The sequence below is a fragment of the Lucilia sericata genome, unplaced genomic scaffold (genome assembly GCF_015586225.1).
Source record: "Lucilia sericata isolate MDLA Ls3-8-SP2 unplaced genomic scaffold, ASM1558622v1 Contig000042F_arrow, whole genome shotgun sequence".
Lineage (NCBI taxonomy): Eukaryota > Metazoa > Arthropoda > Insecta > Diptera > Calliphoridae > Lucilia > Lucilia sericata.
In genome coordinates this window covers 66,893-87,835 of record NW_023994080.1, presented here as the reverse complement: position 1 = coordinate 87,835, position 20,943 = coordinate 66,893, and the positions used below count along the sequence as shown (strand labels likewise).

The 20,943-nt window shown below is 28.7% G+C and overlaps 1 protein-coding gene across 15 annotated transcripts in view; it reads right to left on the bottom strand.

Annotated features, from left to right (window-relative positions):
* LOC119614011 (microtubule-actin cross-linking factor 1) overlaps positions 1 to 20,943 on the bottom strand; it is a 144,513-nt gene that overhangs the window by 65,113 nt on the left and 58,457 nt on the right. For all 15 annotated transcript variants that reach the window (XM_037970225.1, XM_037970232.1, XM_037970339.1 and 12 more), the window contains 3 exons: positions 9,177 to 9,238; positions 5,835 to 5,924; positions 5,602 to 5,772 (listed from right to left, as the gene is read on the bottom strand). In XM_037970225.1, coding sequence (XP_037826153.1) covers positions 5,602 to 5,772; positions 5,835 to 5,924; positions 9,177 to 9,238 — 323 coding nt within the window. The remainder of the gene's footprint in view (positions 1 to 5,601; positions 5,773 to 5,834; positions 5,925 to 9,176; positions 9,239 to 20,943) is intronic.

The window sequence follows — 20,943 nt, the reverse complement described above, 5'->3', positions numbered from 1 at the left end:
CGATTTTGAAAATTGCGATTGGAAATGCAAAAACTCGTTTTGTTTTAAATGTTTTATTTAATTCTCTAAATTGATTGTCATTTAAATATTTATTAATTTGCATACGGCACGGCATGACACACACATACACAAATAAATAAATTGACATTAGGAATTTTATTTTTCTATTAATTTGGTTTTTTTGCGTGGAGGTGATAAACCAAACGAATGTATTTGACGTTTCTAATTGATTGTCGGTCGGTCGTTTGCATCAGCTGCTATTTTAGTGACTTGTTTAGATACATTTTTCTTTCTTCTTTTTTGTAATAAAAATCCGACAAAACTTAGTGTAAAGAATCGCACAATTTAAGATATGCATATATGAATTAGGGTGACTCTTTTTGTATGAAACTATCAACCTCAATGGATCAGATTTGTATCACCATTTAAAAATAAAAGATCATATTTGTTTAAGTTTGCATACAAAAACAATGTTATTAAAACAATGGAACATTTTTAGATTGATATACTTTTTATCCTATTGTCCGTACCATCTGGCTTTTGTTGACTTCTTGTCAAATACAATAGGTGTTGAAAGTATTATTTTGACTTCAATTTTCTTGTTCATATGTAAATAATGTAAATATTTTTTTGGGTTAAGTCTTTAGAAAAACTTAAGATTTTATTGTTAACTAAGAACTGAATAACAATAATAACATTTACTAACGTCACAAATACAAAGACATTTTAAAATTACAAAAACACGTTAGAATTAAACACATTATAAGGCGCATTTACTTCAAAAGTGTTCTAAATCAAGATTAGAGTTTTTTTGAATTGGTTGAGTAGTTAGTTAGTTTGAAAGGTTGGATGTATGTTACATCAAATTCGAAGAAATACATCTAAGCCTCCTTTGGGCATTTTGTGCGATCCTTTTCCAATGTCTCAGGTGGGAATCGCACCCACGACTTTCGGTCTAACAGACCAGAACATTAACCACTAACTCACCCAAGGTACACAATAGGACAAGTTGAAGTCATTGAAAAAGCAAAAAATTTTGTGAAATTTTAGATTCAATTAAGTTTAAACCCTATGATTTGTTTAAGTTATTTAGAAAACGATTTTATTTTGAAACTAGTTTCATTTGACTTAATACTTTCTTCATAAAAACTAGTGATAAGTTCGCATTTATGTTGCTTTTTTTTCATGAGATATTTAATTTTTACGTAGTTTAGAGTTTTATCATTTTTGTTGTTGTTGTTTCTACCAGATTTGTTGTATTTTTTGTTTCTCTCTCATATTTGTCTTAAAATCAGACAAGAAAAAGGTGATGTCATACCAACAGTGATTTTTCAAGTTTTCGTCATTTTTATTGTAGTTGTTGTTAACAAAATTGTTAAGATAAAACCAAAAACAAAAAATATTTATTAAAAAAAAATAACAAACCTTTAGAGAAAACAAGACTAAATAATGTTTTAATTTACTTCAAATTGAAGGCGAAATTTTGTTGTCGTTCTTCTTGTTTTTTTTTGTTTTCTTTAATTTTTTTGTTAATTCTTTTTAAAGACATAACCCCTTATTATTTTGATTTATTTTTAAGTAAATAATAAAAACGCAACAACAACCACAATTATAAAGAAATATAATTCATTTGTTTATAAAGTTTTAAAAAGTAACAAATTAATGTTTTTTTTTTGTTTTTGCAGCAAAATTAACAAATTGTTGTAAATACCGAATGTTTAAGTTTCATTTTGTTTTGCAGGTTTTGAGGAAAGAAGACAGTATTGGCTTAGGAAGTTGCGTTCAACTCTGATTAGTCTGGGAGAACTAACAAACAATATTGCCTACAGAACTCCCAAACCATCACGAGTAGACATTTCCGTAAGCTTAGCTACATGCCAGAAGACTATATGTTCCAAAAAATGACTTCTGCAGAAGCTGTCAGTATGAAGAGGAATATATCAATTGTGAGGAAGAGTAAGTAACATCTTCCTCTTCATCCTGACAGGTTCTGCAGAAGTAATTTTTTTTTAAAGATTTAGTCTTCTTAAGTTTGACACGCTAGGTAACCATTTTCTATATGAATTGAAGAACTTTTCCGATGAACACCTAAAGTATAAACTATTTCATTCGTAGGACAATGTTGTAAATTGAACAATTATTATTCTATATAGTATGTACATTTATGGAAATATCAAAAATAACTCACTTCTGAACTGTCTGTCAGCGGAAGACTTGCTATAATCTAATTTACAAAAGAAACATAAAATAGTTAACACAATATAAACAATTGTATTTTAATTAACATTTATTTTTCTAGTAAACACATCAAGCTTTCTAAATGCCAACTTTTACAACCTTAAAGTAAAATCACAAAATATTTAGCAATGGAAATGGTGTTTTTAGCACTAGAGCAATCAATATTAACAGTATAATACTGTTCAAAACAATAATAGTTGTGTTTTGTTGCTATCAATGAGTGTTAACGCTTAAAGTTAGCAACAAAACGAACATTACCTGACTTGGCATCACTCCACAGAAGAAATCTGCTAAATCTTAAAATTATTTACATTTTCTTAAAAAAGGTTTTTTTATTTGATATTTTTTTTTGATTTAAATTTTATTTTAAAATATTTTTTTATTGTTTGACATAAACACATTAATATTTGTATTTTTATTTTTGAATTGGTAGCACTTTTATCGACGTTAAAATTAACTTGTATAATTTTACACGTTAACTCCTAACGTTTATAAATTTTAAATTTATATGAAATTGCCTTTGAACGTTAGCAACAAAACACAACTAATAACAATAATTTAGATAAAAGTTCAATAGATGATAAATATTATTTTAAATTGATTGACTGTTATGATACTACACATACATACATATACTTTTCGCCACTTTAAATGATTTGAATGACCATGATGGCAAATCATTGAAGGTGTGGAATAAAATTAAAAAAAAAAACAATTGCTTTGGAAAATCCTTAACAGAGCGATTTCAATTATATGAAAAAACAATAAACAATAATAAACAATAAAAAATAACAATTGGATTTATTGTGTCATAGTGTCTGTCGGTTGGCCTGATCGTTTTGTACTGGAAATCTTTTAAATTGCTGCAATTTAAATAAAATAACAACCAGAGGAAAAAATTAAACATAAATCCAGTTGATTTGTTATTTAATTTATAAACAACAACAACAACCAAATAATAATAAATGATGCTATGACATCATCATATATAAACTAAAACTAAAGGCATCTTCGTCACCAACATGATTGTGTGATCATGAACATTGTCATTATTATCATCATCATTGAGTTTTTTATATGATTGTGCACCCGCTATAAAATGGGTGAAACATTTGTTTTGTTGATGCTGCAACTTTTTGTTCAAGTTTAACAATAATAATAAATCCTTGAGACAGTAAAAGTTATAAAAGTGCAACTTGTTTTCTTATACGATGTGTTTTTTGTTTCTTAAACCCCAAAGAAGTTTTATTTTGGTAATTGAGGTCTTTATTTTTCTTTTCTTTTTCCTTTAATGACTCTTTTTGCCAGCATTTTTTAAACAACATATGGTGGTTATGATGGAGAACAGAAAACTCCAAAAAGCTTGAATAAGTCATTATATATATGCAATTTATATAGTAGTGAGGCTTTTATAATCTTGTTGAATTTCGAAAAGTGTGGTTCGGTATAAAATACAAACGCTTAAAACTTTAATCAGGTCGGAAAGTGCCAATACGGGCCGAACCAATTAAATTTAAGTAATAAGAAGTTTCATTGGTTCGCAAATAATTTTGAAAGCGGAAAATGAAAAGAAAAATCATTCTGTTCATCTTGCAATATTCTGAAATTGATATGACATTGCAGATATTAGGTTATGTTAGGTTCTATTGGCAGATAATCCATGAGCAGCTCACTATGGTGCATTTATTTTCTTATACCATTGCGATACCCTGGAGATTTTAGGAGCCTGTATCTAGAGGTTGTAGGAGTCTGTGCTATTAGTTACTATTAGTATTACTCACTGCTTCTAGAATTAAACCTTCAGGTTATGTTTATAAAGATGAGAATATGATTAAAATTTATCCTAAATAGTTCATGTATATCTGACAGAATAGGAATACTAAAGTAACGTTCTCTATTCTCGATAAATGTCGGCAGTAGCAGATTAGATGGAACACTGTCTTATCTTCCTCTCCAATATGACAGATTCTCGAGAGGTCATTGTATTCACAACATAGTCTTCTGGCATGAATGCCAAGTATGACACAGTGTCCTGTAATTGCTGATATCAGCATTCTTATCTGATCTCCGTGGAGCTATTATCTTCTCTCTGAGAGCATCATATAGAGGCTAGCTAGATCTAGATACATATTATCGTTTAGTATGTAATATTTATGTCCTAAATAAAATCCTATAAAGCTTTTGCAATTTATTTAAAAAAATCTCAAAATATTTATAAATCTTAGAAATAGGGAAAAATAGTTTGGTATTGCACTTCGAAACTAGTGGAAGCGTTATCGCGTACAAACTCGTTCTATAGAACTATTTTGGAACCAGCTCTTTAAGCAATGATTTTTGTTCGAACTTGTCAACCTCATAACTTTTTCTAAAAAAGTTTTTGAGAACATATAAACCTTCTTCTAGGAGCTCTAGAACTAGTTCTATTTTAATGAATTTTTATTTAAAAAATTACCACCCTACTTTTAAATTATTCAACGATTTTGTTAAAAAAAAAAAAAAAACTATATGTAAATGAATCGTACATAAGTGATGCAATTTTTAAGATTTCAATCATGAAATGGAGAAAAAAATAATATACAAAAATAACTGGCTGTATATTGAAATAATTGTAATTGTAATTTATACATGTAGCATTGTGTACGGTGTAGGTGTTTGTTGCGCATGCGCGTAGACAATGTGTGTCAGCAGAACATAACAAATGTTGCTGGTTGGTTCGTTTGTTTGATTATTTATTCGTCCGATACAAGTTGTTGTTAGTAGATGCTGTTACTTGGCGTTGTCGTTGTTATTGAGTGTTGTTACTGGAGTTGCTGTTGCCGCCACCTACCTGCCATATTTGGCTTTTTACTGGTATGACAACAATCGATATTAAAACAACGCATTTAATCGCAAAAGTAATCAAAGAAAACAAATACATAAATATTACAGCAGAACAACTAAAATCGAAGAATAGAATCGAGGTTGTTTGTTTGAGCTAATATTTGGCCAGAGTTTTTAGTTCAGTTTTTTTTTTTGGATTATGTGGGCAGTAGATAGATAGAGTATTGATGTTGAAATAGCTCCTACTCTTAAAAATTCTATGAAAATAAACGCTTACACCATGGTCGCGTTTTTAGTTTTTAAATGACATGACGTGTAAAATATATATAAATACCAAATTAAAAACTATTAAATATTTGAAATTGAAAGTATAATAAATTAGCAATAATAGCGTAGGAAATCCAGTATGTAATATGTTAATGTAGACATTCGTACTTCCTATGCATTCTAGCTGCAAATGAAACTTTTTTTAAAATTTGGTTTTAGCCTTTACACACACGCCCACTTTTTATGTTTGTTTTTGTAACTAAGATTAAAACATACCTGGAAGTGTAAAATAATTGTCCAGATCAAACCGAGTGTTAATTTTGGATTACCATCCACAATATCTTCTGCTCTTATATTCACTAATTTGATTTTTTTATAGCGTAGAAAATCTAAAGCCATTTGTGCATTTTGTATCATATGGAAACGCATTTTTCCCTTTTCTCTTGGCTGAAATAAAAAAATACAAATTAATTTTATATTTTCTAGGCATTAAAAAAACAACAACTTACCAAGTGTTCGCCAGATAGCACTTCCAAGAGTGAGAGCAAATTGTGTCCATCTCGTAAATCTTCAAATAAGTCTTCAACACGTCTATTGGCCTGTTTTTTTGTAGTAGTTGTTTAAGTTTTTGACCGAAATTTTAAACAAATTGTGAGTTGAATTTATAATATTGTTTAGGAAATGAAAAAAAAGAAAATAAAATAAAAACAAAATATTAAATAAAGTTTTTAAAAAAAGTAAAAGTTTTTGAAAAAATACAAATATTTCAAACATGCAAAATAAAAAATAAAACAAATTTAAAGTCTTGTGGCGTTTATTTTGTATTTAATTTGCGAGAGCAACTTTTTATGCATTGTAACAGAAAATAATAATAAAAAATTAACAACAAAAAAAACTAAAATAAAAAAGAATTTAATTTTTAATATTTTGCATTTGTTAGCAACATTTTTAGCATTTTATAATTAAAATCTAAAGCTTTCTATTTCAAAACGGAAGCATTTTATGAAACTGGAAAAATTATAAATCATTTGCATTTTTTTAATTTATTAAATTATTTTTCTTTTAGTTTGAATTTAACATTTGGGAAGTTTCTTTAAAATAATAATTAAGTTAACAGGTAGAGTGAATTTTAATATTTACATTTATATAAGAAGAATATTAATGAATGTTTTTAGATTTCAAGTAAAAATTGTGTCTGGTTACTCTTTGTGGCGACCACTGATTTACACCCAAAACATTTTGATCTCATCATGAGAAAGCTAAAAAAATGAACTAGAAATGAAATAGAACAGAACTAGAACAAAACTAGAACTGAACTAGAACTAGAACAGAACTAACATAGAACTAGAACAAGAACAGAACTAACACAGAACTAGAACAGAACTAAATCAGAACTAGAACAGAACTAGTACAGAACTAGAATAGAACCAGAACAGAACTAGAACAGAACTAGAACTGAACTAGAACTGAACTAGAACAGAACTAGAACAGAACTAGAACAGAACTAGAACTAGAACAGAACTAGAACAGAACTAGAACTGAACTAGAACTGAACTAGAACTGAACTAGAACTGAACTAGAACTGAACTAGAACTGAACTAGAACTGAACTAGAACTGAACTAGAACTGAACTAGAACTGAACTAGAACTAAACTAGAACTGAACTAGAACTGAACTAGAACTGAACTAGAACAAAACTAGAACAAAACTAGAACAGAACTAGAACAGAACAAGAACTGAACTAGAACTGAACGAGAACTAAACTAGAACAGAACTAGAACTGAACTAGTACTGCACTAGAACAGAACTAGGACTAGAACAGAACTAGAACAGAACTAGAACAGACTAGAACCTAACTATAACAGAACTAGAACTGAACTAGAACTGAACTAGAACAGAACTAGAACAGAGCTAGAACAGAACTAGAACAGAACTAGAACAGAACTAGAACAAACTAGAACAGAACTAAAACAGAACTAGAACAGAACTAGAACTGAACTAGAACATAAGTAGAACAGAATTAGAACTGAACTAGAACTGAACTAGAACTGAACTAGAACTGAACTAGAACTGAACTAGAACTGAACTAGAACTGAACTAGAACTGAACTAGAACTGAACTAGAACTGAACTAGAACTGAACTAGAACTGAACTAGAACTGAACTAGAACTGAACTAGAACTGAACTAGAACTGAACTAGAACTGAACTAGAACTGAACTAGAACTGAACTAGAACTGAACTAGAACTGAACTAAAACTGAACTAGAACTGAACTAGAACTGAACTAAAACCAAACTGAACTAAAACCGAATTGAACTAGAACTGAACTAGAACTGAACTAGAACTGAACTAGAACTGAACTAGAACTGAACTAGAACTGAACTGAACTGAACTAGAACTGAACTAGAACTGAACTAGAACTGAACTAGAACTGAACTAGAACTGAACTAGAACTAAGCTAGAACTGAATTAGAACTGAACTAGAACTGTACTAGTACTGAACTAGAACTAAACTATAACTAAACTAGAATAACCCTCGAACTAAAACTGAACTCAAACTAAACCTTTCTCTGTGAAAGACTGTAAGGTAGCTAGATTTTTGAATTTCGGTCTGTGGGCGGGAAATTCTCAATTGGCTAAGAATATTTGAAGCATAAGTTGTTATAAATTTGTAGAGATTTAAAGATATAAACTCTGATATTTTGTTTTACTGTTAAGGTTTTTTAGAAAGTAAGAACTGTTAGAATCAGAATGATGAATGAGAAAATATTCAAATATTTTGGAAAATACTATAAATTACTTCAAGCTTTGGTTGATTTTTCAGATCTGTCAGTATCTAAAAATTATGCACTTTAAGCTTGATTATTTCGAAAATAGCAGTTTTGCAATAGCAATTAAAAAAAAAAAAACAAAATGACAAATTAAATTTTTAGAAAATTATAACAAAACATTAAAATTTTAATTAAAATTAAAAAAAAAAAAAGGAAAAATTCCTTTTTTGCTAGAGAAAAGTTAAAAGCAGCCTTTTTGAACTTACGGCAGACTGTGGACAACAGGGAGCCCCATTTGTGTAAACACAAACATGTAACATTGTGTAGGTCTGGAATTTAATTTAATGTTTATTTTACAGAGAAAACAAATTTAAGCAATTAAACAATAATTAAGAAAATTTTTTAGAAAAAATTTCTATTTTACAAAATTTACTTAAAAAAATTATAATACACAATACCTTGGCATATTTCCAATGCTGCATAATTATTAAGGGGTTTTTAGAAAAAAGCATAAAAATTAATTATTAATGAGGAAAAAGGGAAATGTATTACAATTATTATTATAATCAAGCGGCGTCTAATATTGGGTAACTTATAAAGATTAGTAGGCATTTATTTCAAAATTTTTCATTTTAGCAAAAGGCAAATATTAAAATTTCTTTTTAAAAAATAAAAGTTAATAGCAGTAATCTTAAAAGGATTGAAACTTTAAAAATTACCCAATATATAACTACATTTAAATATTTAAAAAAAAAACTAAAAAATACAATTGTCATTTTAAAGTAAAAGTACAACTTTTACATTATTTTGTTTTCTTTTTTTTAAGGAAAATTATAATGATACAACAAAATACATTTCACATCATTAGAGAAAGTATGATTTTTGTAAAATGGCAGAGCTAGTAAATGGTATGTAACTACCATACAATATTTTGGCCTTAAGTACTTATCAAAATCATTATTATTTTCAATTTTGGTTTATTTTTTATTTTCATTTCAATTATAATAAAAATCGTACACAATTAAATTTGAATTGTGTGTTTTTATTTTCGCTCTTCTTTTGTATAGAAAAATACTTTACCTTTTTAAGATGTTTGTTGACCCATTTTGTGAATGTTTTCTTTTGAATGGCATCGCGTTCATCTAGACAAAAATAATGAAAATAAATGAAATTATTTGATTAGTATGTTTTAAATTAATTGAATTTAATCAAAATTTATTAAACAATAAACACAACATTTTAGCAAATCATTCCAAAAAAAACAAACCACATGCAATATTTCTGATGAAAGAGGAGGCAGGTTAGGGGGAACTCACTCACGCACTTTTATGTACACACATAAATAAGGAGCCATAATTTTACTTAATTATTATTTATTACCCTGACCATATGATCAGCTTTCATGGGTTAATTGTTATAAATATATCAGTCAATTTTTGTCAATTACTTTAACAATTGTTTTATTGTCTTTTTATTTGAGTTTATTTTTCAAAATTACTTATATAAAAAAAAATGAATGAAATAAGTAATGAAATCATTGAACGTGACATACATGTACTTGATTTATTTAGATATTTATTGTCATTTAAATGATTTTAATTTTAAATAAAAAAAGGCAAGATTTTTAAGTTATTTTAAGTCGTGTAAACAATGTGCTATGCAAGTGACGTAATTTTATTTAAATCCTTTTTAAACCTCAAGAAAACTTGAATATTTCTTAATATTTTGAAAGATCTTTGCCATAACTTTCATTTGATATACATTTTATCCATATATCGAGCTTAGTTCCCAAGCTATACATATACGAGGTAATCTTAAAAAATCGGGATAATATTCACCCCTATCGCCAATCAACATTTCACTTGAAATATGTTTCCTTTTCACTTTTGTCGTTCACTAACTTTTTGTCGTGAAAAAATTTCCCTGTTGTGAAATTTGTTGATGAAATTTTGTAAACATTGAACAGCTGTTACAGCTTGTGAATGAATTGTTCACAACAAGTTCACGATAGCAATTTTCTCTTCGAGGGGAATGAAAATTTCAAGGAAACAAAAATTTCACTTCTATTGGCGATAGGGGTGATTGTTCTCTTCAACGTTAAATCCCTAAGATATCCGAGGCCTTCTAAAAGTTGAACATAAAGACAGACAGACGGACTATGTCATACATTTTTATTAATAAACTTCATTCATAAAATTTCTTAATTGTTCATATTGTAACACGATAAATACTACAAACATTAATAATTTCCTTTGCAAATATTTCCCAAAAAAACAATAACAATAAAAATAAACAAAGAAATACTTAATCATATAACTGTTAGTTCAAGTTGTGAAAAAATATAAATTAAATTAGAAAAAAAAAACTATAATAAAATAAACAAGGTCGCCAATCAAATAGTCGTTAATTATAGTACAAAAGTCATTTTTAAAAATAAATAAAAATAAAAAAAACTTTCAAAGAAGTTGTTTTTTATATTTCTCTTTTCAAGTGTTTTTCGTTCGACTAATTTTAAATCAATTCAATCATCTTTTTTTCACAATTTGCACATGATTTATATGAAAGTAACAACAAATTAACAGGTATTAATTAAAAATAAAAAGAACGGAAAGAGAATCGATCCATTAAATTTTTTTTATATAAAAAAATTAATAATATAAAACATATAACACGTTTATTTTTATACGAAAGCATATAGTCAACGACTGGCTGCCATTAGGAAAGCAATAGGGGGACTTAAAAGTAACTACTTATAACCGATAGTGGACCAGGCGTATTCCTTTTGATTTAGTATACAACCTCCTAATAATCTAACATAATCTATACATAACATATTCTCAACTAACTAGGAATTATAAGCAATACTTTTTTTACAACAAATTAAAAATGTAATTGAATCAATTACAAATAATTAAATAGTATTAAATGGAACATAGGTCTTTGTATACAAAAAATATATAAAAATTAAACAATAGAGATCTGCAAAGTTAGGTTAGGTTGATAGGAGGATGTATAGTAAAGCAATTCCGAAGAAATACACCTAGGCCACTATCGGGTCTGTTGTGCACTCCTTTCCATTTTTGTTATTTTTCAATGTTCAGAAACTCAGTTTCATGGACGTAATTCCTAAGAATTTTCCAATCAGTGTTAGTCAGGAATGTTATTTCCGGAATAACATCACTTCCAAGATACTTAGATCTAACTTCGACGAATGCCTGACAGTGGCAATGAAAGTGCTTCAAAGTTTCACTGTCCTCTCCACATGCTCTACATTCGCCTAAATCCGCGCAGCCAATTCTGTATAGATGTGCTCGTAATGCTGTGTGTCCACACAGAATACGTACCATAATACTAACTTCAAACTTGCTAATTTTAAGAAGATTTCTCGTGTTGTTCTTATCAGGGTCACCCCATAGGATCTTTGTGGTTCTACCCACCGTTTCATTATTCCAAGAGGCGTTATGAGATTCTCTCACCCATATTTTTAATTCAGCTTTTTTTACGTCGAAAGGTTTTGTGTTCGTCAGATTAACTACCTCAAGCTCCCTTCCCTTTATAGCTATTACGACTACTCCCGAATGGCCTGCTACCCATATGATGTAAACCTTACCTCTGGGAGAGTATTCAGTTAAAGCTTTCTTACAATCCAATTCGGTCTTAGATCTAATTTTATCACCAGATATCGTCCTAATTGCCTTCTGGCTGTCGGTAAATATATTAAGGGCTATGGGCGCCATATTTATTCTATTCTTGCTCGGACTTCTGCCCCAATTTAGAGCCATCCATGTAAAAACGGATTCCTACTGGTATTTGCTCTAGTTTTTTCCGCGTGACCAAGACATTCTATCTGGGATCAGAGTTTCAAAGTTTCCGACATATTCTGTGTCTGATATGAGATCAGGCAAGTCCGATGATTGTGTATAACCTTCCAATGTGTCCAGTAAACATTGATGACGTGGAGGAATATCTAGCAACGTTTCCAGAGCTTTAGTTTTGTAGTACTACACATGGCACCACTTATACCCAAGAAGCATGTACGCTGAACTCCCTGTAGTAGTTTGATATAACACTTTTTGTCCAAAGCAGTCTACCAGGTTATTGAAGCATAAGCTAGAATTGGTCTAAATACAATTTTATAAAGCCAATTTTTCACAGTAGGACTAAGACTTAAATATGCTTTGGTTGAAGTAGTAAACATGGCACCACTTATACCCAAGCAGCATGTACGCTGAATTCCCTGTAGTAGTAGTAGTAGTAGTGGTCTAATTACACTTTTAAAAAGCCAATTTATCATAGAAGGACGAAGACCCCATCTGCTAAGTAACTAGTAATATGTATAAAATTCTCAACTAACTGAGAATTATAAGCAGTTATTTTTTAATCAAAGTACAAAAAAGTTATTGATGCTACAATAAGAATTGAAGACAATTATAAAATCTATTTAAATAAAAATATCCCTTTTCTTAGAACTTTCGTCTTTATACCAGAAAAAGTTAATTTTACGTTTTATAGAAACCAAAACAACCACAAATAATTTAATCACTTTCAACTGCTATATTTACTTATGATTGAATGATTAGTTGTAGAACGACTTTTTAATATTGTGAATAATTTGTTTCTTTTTTATTATTGATTATAATATTCCTTTCTTTGTTATTTTTATATATGAGAGCAATTAAATGATTTCGTCATTTTATTTCTAAAGTGCAAATTTTAAAAAGTTGAAATATTATAATGCAATATTTAGGAAATTACACTGCTTAACAAAAATTAAACTTTTGCTAAGAAAAATTCTTCGCAAAAAGCTAAAATGTAAATAAATATTGAAGATCTATAGTATCGGGGACGGATTTGCTGCATTCATAATAGAATGATGTTTTGTATCAAAAAGGAATTTTCAGCCATTATTTCAAACAAAAATTAGTTAGAATAATATTATTCGATCATTGCGGATCGGTGTTATGTAGGGTGTTCAAGGGCATGGTAATGCACCCGAGAACATGGAAGAGACATACATATAATTTTTTATCCATTATAGGTTAAAGAAAATTCAAAATATTTTGAACTAAAAAAAGATCGAAAAGAGCATCAAAAATTTCAAATTTCGTACTGATCAAGGAAAACAAATTTTATATCACAGACGAATGATCTACATATATACCTCCAGTTGACATGAATTCGAGATATAAAAAGCCACAGATTCTTAGCTTTCATGAAACTAGACGTTTGCTATCGGTCCCTGTTGGCTTTGATTGCCGATCACTGCTGACAAAGTACGCTGCAAACTATATGATTCATAATCTTTAAAACAAATTCTGATAAAACAGTTTATTTATTTATTTTTACTCTTGAAAACGTATGCACTTGAAAAAAAAAACACAAATACATTATAAACTATTGGCCTTTTAAAGAGCAAGAGTAGAACAGTCAATCAATAATAACAGCGAAAAGCTCCCATCAACATTTCTCCGACAATTCCATTTTCATTAAATGAATAAATACTTCAAATAGTAATTGCCAGTAACGATTACTCATTGACTATAGAATAATAGCTAATGACTTGTAGTACAAAACAATTCATTAGCTGAAAACAAAGCATTAAGAAGCGATAACTGGTTATGAAAAGCTAAACAAATCCCTAATAACTTTTGCCTTAAAAGGTAAAAAAAATAAATTAAAATTATAAACAATTAACTTAAAAAGAGAGATATAAATACTTATACAAAAATTAGATTAGAGACGACTAAACCTTGCATAATAAATTAAATGCAATATTTCTATTTGAAAGAAAAAAGTTGATATATGGTTAACATTAATAGATTCGATTTAGAAATCTAAGCATCTAACAATAATAACTAGTCGAATCTGTTTAATTTTAAGATCTGGTTTTAAGATTTTCTATAATTGCTTAAATTTATTACTTTAATTTAATTGTTAACAATTTGTTTAAAAAACCAAAAGAGTGGGTTGGTTGATAGCGTGCCATAAAACTTTTTTAAAATTTATGCCAGCAAAGTTGTGGAAAACTTTACTGGCAATTAACTAAGACAACAGTTGTTGCTAAGTTTTTTCTTTTGACGGATCAGTTAAATCAAATTAGCCGTAATACAAACACACACACAAGCATTCAAATGAGTTTGTAATATGTTGTAATTGTTGTTTGAAAAAAAAACTTATTCAAATATTTTTATTATCTGCTGGAAATAATCTTAAAACTGTTTATGAATTAAACACAACCATAAAAAAACTTAATACAAAACTACTACTACACCCACAACTCTAAAAAATACTCTTTATATTTTCAACCTGCTTAAGTTGGAAAACCCAAAACTAGTTCAAGGTCATTGATTGAAACAAAGTTGGGGATTTCCACAAAAAAAAAAAACTAACAAATGTTGAAATATGTTATAAAATTTTTATTACATTTTCTTTGGCAATTCTGTTTCGATTTGAAAACTATGTAGTATTTATTAATACCAGTAAAAACCTGGTAATGACTTCCAATTAACCGCTTACTTTTCAATGACAACTACATACAGTCTACATTACTTAAAAGGTGTCTAGTAATGACGAAGTCCCTGATTCGTATTCTAGCTGGCTCTTTTTATTTTTTAAAAACAATTCCACTTATTCAACTACCTATTTGCAAACGAGCGTAGTAAGCACTTATTTAACACCCTATTTGTCAGCGAGAGTGCTTCCAATGACATCACCTTGTTAAAATAATGAGTTAAAATGTCAATGAGTAAGTAGTGAATAGTGGTTTTATTAGCATTTTAACCCATTATTTAACAATATAAGTTTTTCCTAGGATTGTACTAGTTACTAGTTCTAAAATGCATAATAATATATACTCGTTCTGTTTTGGCATCGATATCATTGATTTTTGTTCGAAATTGTTCGCTTCGGAACTGGTTTTGTGGGAGCTTTAAGGAGTCTATGGATCATTTATGAAATCGTTACTTATTTTTATCGAATTTTTCAATTTTAGAACTAGTTCTAGGAAGGTCTTAAAGAACACATATAACTTTTTTAAAGCAATTCTGGATCAAGTATTTTTTTACGCGATTTTTGGTTGAAATTGATATTTGATAATATTCCCGATGTATTCGCCGTTCAATTTCGATAAATAGTTCCAGAAAATTTTGTATTAGTTCTATAACTAGTTCCAGAAAGCATTATTATAGCCTGAGACAATGTTTTTCATTAAAAATTGTAACCTACGGAAAAGGTTCTGTGTAAGCATTATGAATTCGAATTTATGGAATGGTTTCAGAACCAGTTCTTTAATCAATTAATTTAGTTCGAATTTGTCACCCTCGAAACTAATTGTACGAAAGTTTTAGAAAACATACAAACATTCTTTAGAACAGCTTCTGAACTAATTCATTTTTCTACGATTTTTATTTGAAATGGTTAAGATTGGGACCAATTATGTGAAATGGTTGATGAATTATTGAATTCATTTTTTTTAAGAAATTGTTTCGAATCAATTATGCGTTCTACAAAACTAGTGTAGTATCGATGTAAACCTAATGCCAAAGAACTAGTTCCTTAAAAACTCTTTATAAGTACTTTAGAATCACAACGATGTATAACAGAATGGGTTTCAGAAGTAATTCCGACATCACTAGTTTCAAGATTGCAGTTCAAGAATCACAAGTGATTCTATTTGCAACCGTTCTAGAATTAGTTAATTGAGAACGAATTCCAGGGGAATTTTTAAAATTATCTGGTTCCAAGAAGTTGTTTCGGAACTTGTATGATAGTATGGAACTTGTTTAGTATCAATGTCTAACAAGTGTCATAGAACTGGATATTTGATAACTCTTTAGAAATACTTTACTCTTTAGAAATACTTTACTTTGTTGTGATTAATCTATCACAGAACGGATTCCGGAAGTAATGTCGATATCGCTAGTTTCATGGTTGCTGTTCAAATATCTCAAGTAATTCTTTTCGCAGCCGTTCTAGAACTAAGTAATTTAGAACAAATAGAATACTTTAGAATCACAAAAAATGTTCCAAACAACGAGTTTTAGAAGTAATGGCGAAAGCACCAGTTCCATGGATACAATTCAGGAATGTGAAGTGGTTCTGTTTTTGTATGAAAAATTTTATACATTTTCTTGGTATAAATCACTATTTAGTTGCTTTTAACTAAGGCCACTTTAATTAAGAACATTGGGGAATTCAGAAATTCATCTTTTTAATACAAAATTGGATTCAGACCTTTTGTCATAAACCTAATTTTATAAATATAACTAAAATTTTCTAATGACAGCAAAATTTTTCAAATAAAATACACTTTCAAACTGGAAAAACCAAAATTTCAAGGATGGTTTCATAGAACCTAATTAATACGAAACACCTTTATGTTTTAATGAATCTAATTTATATAAAATTTGCGTTTTCTTATTCCAAGTGGAAAAAATTCGTTTGTTTAAATATTTATTAATTATATAAATCTATTTAATACTAATTACCTATTGTTATTTAAGGTATTTTTATTTCATACATATATATTTTTCATTATTATTTGCATGACTTTAAATTTCATTAAATTCCAATTAACACGTATAAACAATTATTTAACTTTTTTGCTTTTGTCTAAACTAATATATTACATTTTGGCATTTCCTTATGCTAAGAAAATGAAAAATTTAATAAAATTTTTAAACAACCAAAACCGTTATTATTAACATTGACCCTGAAAATGGTTTAGTAAAAGACTACAACAAAAAAGGGGGAACCGATTAATAAAACATACAAAATTTGCATGACAAAAAAAGACAACCAAAGTAATACGAACCGTAATTTACTACAAAACCGTAACCAAATCCACTAATAAGGCAACAAATATAATATGGACAGACGGACGGACAAACGTCAAAGCAGAAAAATATATATTTTTAACATCAAAGTTCAATAAACATGCCAATGACTTTGTATTAATAATTAATAATATTTTAACGTATACAATTTATTGTTTTTTACTTTTTTATTTATTAATAAACATTTTTATAAAACAACAACAAAAATATGATTATAATTAAAACAAAATAACATTAACGACAACAATAGTAAGATGACCATCTGTTAAACAAACAGAGAAATAAAACAGACACATTTTTTGAATATTTATTTGAAATTAAATATGACGGTTAAAATATATAAAAAAACATGATCAATATGTGTCCACGCTTGTTGTTGTTAAATTTATTATAAATTTATTAAATAGTTTTATAATGAGTTAAACGTTTTTGTTTCTATTGTTTCATATAGATGAACCGAAGGACCTATGTTTAAAAACTGGCATCAGTATGGAGCTTGAGTTCATGTTTACACGAATACAAATATGTTTTTGTACGTGAGGTGGCATTTTGTTAACAACATTTTTTTTATGACAAGATTAAATTACAAATTCATTTAATAAAAAAAATAATTAAGAAAACAGATTTATTTTGATTTTGACAAGGGTTTTGAGACTACTTGACAGAGTCTACCGAGAAAAACAAACACTTGTCTGTCTTTATGTCTGTTTTAAATATAGACAATTTTCAATGATTATATAGTAGGGTTGCATTTTTATAATTTCAGGCAGTTAGGATTGAGAAGGAATCATGTCAATGAAGTCAATTTTATATAGGTTATAGAATTTACTTCTTTAAATTATACAAATGTGAAAAATCTGTTCCAAATTTTAAAGTTAACTTATTGAGAATGTCCCCTATACATAAAAATATTCTTCCGAAGGACCAAAAGTCAAATGTTTAAGCATTTTGGATTAATATTCTATTATTTCAAGGAAACATTAGTTTCAAAACCAGTTCTATAACACAAGATAATAGCCTATTAGCAGTATAAACAATGATTTTAGTCCGAAATTGTTAACTTCGAAATGGGATTGTGGGAGCCATTTTGAAGTCGACACTCGTTCTAAGATAATTCTGTAAGAATTTGTCACCCTCCAAACTAGTTCTAGGAAAGCTTTAGAAAACATATACACCTTCTATAGAGCAGTTTGGTAAGTTGTTCGGTTTTCATTGTATTGGATACCCATTCTTCTGGCATGATTGCCAAAAACACTGTGTCGTTATTACCGATAGCAGCGTTCTAATTTGTTCCCTGCGAAAGCTTTACAATAAGCAAGACTTAGGGACTTACAGCCTTACTGCCTTACAGTTAGTAAGGGAAACACCAGTAAAGGTGTCGATTTCATTCTCCCCTCCCATCGCACCGTTCCTGGCAAGTTCAGTACAGTTTCCCCGACAATTACTATGTGCAGTTGTTCGGTTTTCAGCGAATCCCACATCACGTAGGTGAAGTTTGTTATAAATTTTTGAACAGAATAAACCCCAAAATCTCTTAAAATTCCCAAATTAAGACAAACGTTAAACGCCCTATTGTTTACTTATACAAATAAATATTTATGATTTTCGAAAAATTCTTTGATTCAAACTTAACTAAATGGAATTATTAATGATAAATAAGTAAATATGTAGTTATAACAATTAATTAAAATACAAATTTTAAATCCGTTGACAGCTGTTTATGGGCCCCCAACACCAAACACATACATATCAAAGTTGTATTAAATTTTGATTTAAAATTAACTGAATTTACTTTAAATGAAGCTGATCTAAGAATATTTCCTTTTAATTAATTAAATGGAAAAAAAGTGTTTATTTAAATGAAATCACCATAAACAAACATATTGCGAAAAGAACAAAAATAGACAAGAAGCTTCCGCCTTTATTGATTTTTTTTTTTTTTTTTTTTTTGTTCGCCTAATTTAAAACTAAATATTTGTTAAATGATATTTAAAATAAATTATGCTTTTCAAAATTTATGATACGACACACGACTCCTACTTAAATTTCTGTTGTTACTCATTATTAAAGGTTGTATTTTTTATTTTTTTAAACTTTTTTTTTTGATAATTTTTGAACATAATATATTTATTTGCCATAAATATATTTATGGTTATGAACAACAAACATATTAATAATACTACTTCTTTTTTTGTTTTTGCTTTATTTGCAATGGTAAATAAAATAAAATATTATTTATATTTAATATGTACAAGTTGGTAGATTGTTTAAATCTATGCGTGTTGTATTGGTTTGTTAGAATGACATCATATTTTAGAAAAAAAAATAAACTTTAAAAATAACAAATGTTTTCAAACTGCTGTGATAGTTGCTCAAAATAAGTTTGATAGCAAATTCAAATATTTCAATGGTTACAAGTTAAGAACTCGTAACTATATTTTTTCTTGCAAATATGAGATAATCATGTGAAATAAGATTAATATATTGGAGACTTAGTTACAAACAATTACAATTACCTTTTAAGTAATTGTAATTGAAACTTTACCAGTAACAATTATTTGTAATTGTTATTAAAGTTTTGTCAATTACAATTACTTGTTTTTGTAATTCAAGAATTTTCAATTACAATTGCTTGTAATTGTGAATTTTTTTCTCTTTATAATTACATGTAATTTGTAATACCTCTTTTACGATTACTGGTAATTGTAATTGGTGAAGTTCAATTACAATTGCTTAGCAATATTTTAATAATAATGACAAGTAATTGTAATAAAATTTTCATACTTGTAATTGGCAAAACTTCAATTACAATTGTAATTGGTTATTGCACAATTATACATTACAAGTAATTGGTATCTGTTTTTATATTGTAATTAAATATTGTTCAATTACACATTACAAATACATAATTGTAATTGGCAAAACTTCAATTACAATTAATTGTAATTGATTATTGCCCAATTAAACATTACAAGTAATTGTTACTGACCATGGTTCAGGTTTAGGTAAGAAGGGTAGCCACTCAAACAAGTTTAAGTGGCTAAGTGGGTCCATCTGATTTCGGTCCTGTTACGATGCCCTAGTCATGAGTCTTTTCTATAAGAACTACTCACTATTTCCAGAGTTAAACCAAATGGTTCGATTCACGAAATTTAGGATATTTTTTAGATTTGGCCCGGATAAATAAAATTCCCTGTTCACATAAAATGTCAGACAGTAACAGAGCTAGACTTAGGGGCATCATATAGAGGCCAGATTGACCTCGAAGTTAGACACGTGGTTTCACTAAACCATCTGATCTGAGACATTTCATATAGTTCATTTTGAACAAGTGCCTTACAGTTAGTAAGGGAAATACCAGTAAAGGCGTCGATTTCATTCTCCCCTACCATCGCACCGTTAATGGCTAGTTCGTTAGCAATACAGTTTCCCAGACAATTACTATGTGCAGGGATCCTTATTAGCGTTATCCTAAAATGTCCCGTGCTCTCGTTAAGAGATACCCGGTAAGCTTCGGTTAACCTAGATGTCGTAAAGACAGCCGCTAGGTTTTTTATTGCAGTTTTGCTGTCCGTATATATACGCATATCCTCCGATTTCCGATAATACCTCAGCCAATTTACCGCTCGTTTTATAGCAGATATCTCTGCCTGTAGAATGCTACAATAGTAAGGTAGCCTGAAGAAAGATTTGGCTGTAAATATTTCACCCTACATCTGTGTAAACATATGTTACATCATTGGGTAAGTGGGTCTCACTGACCATGACATGAATTACTTTATGTAATCACCTACTTTGTCGATAATTTCTCAAGTCTGGCAAGTCTGTAACATGCTTCTAATATGATCTTGCAAAGAATGCAAATATAGGTCAAATTATAACTAAACAGTAAAGCATTATTTCCACTCCTCTTTAAGAAACGACCACCATTATAACCAATTATATTCTTATTCTAATTTGGTAGTTAAAAATGTATCACAACATCAATTCTTATGTAAATATCTTTAGAAAAT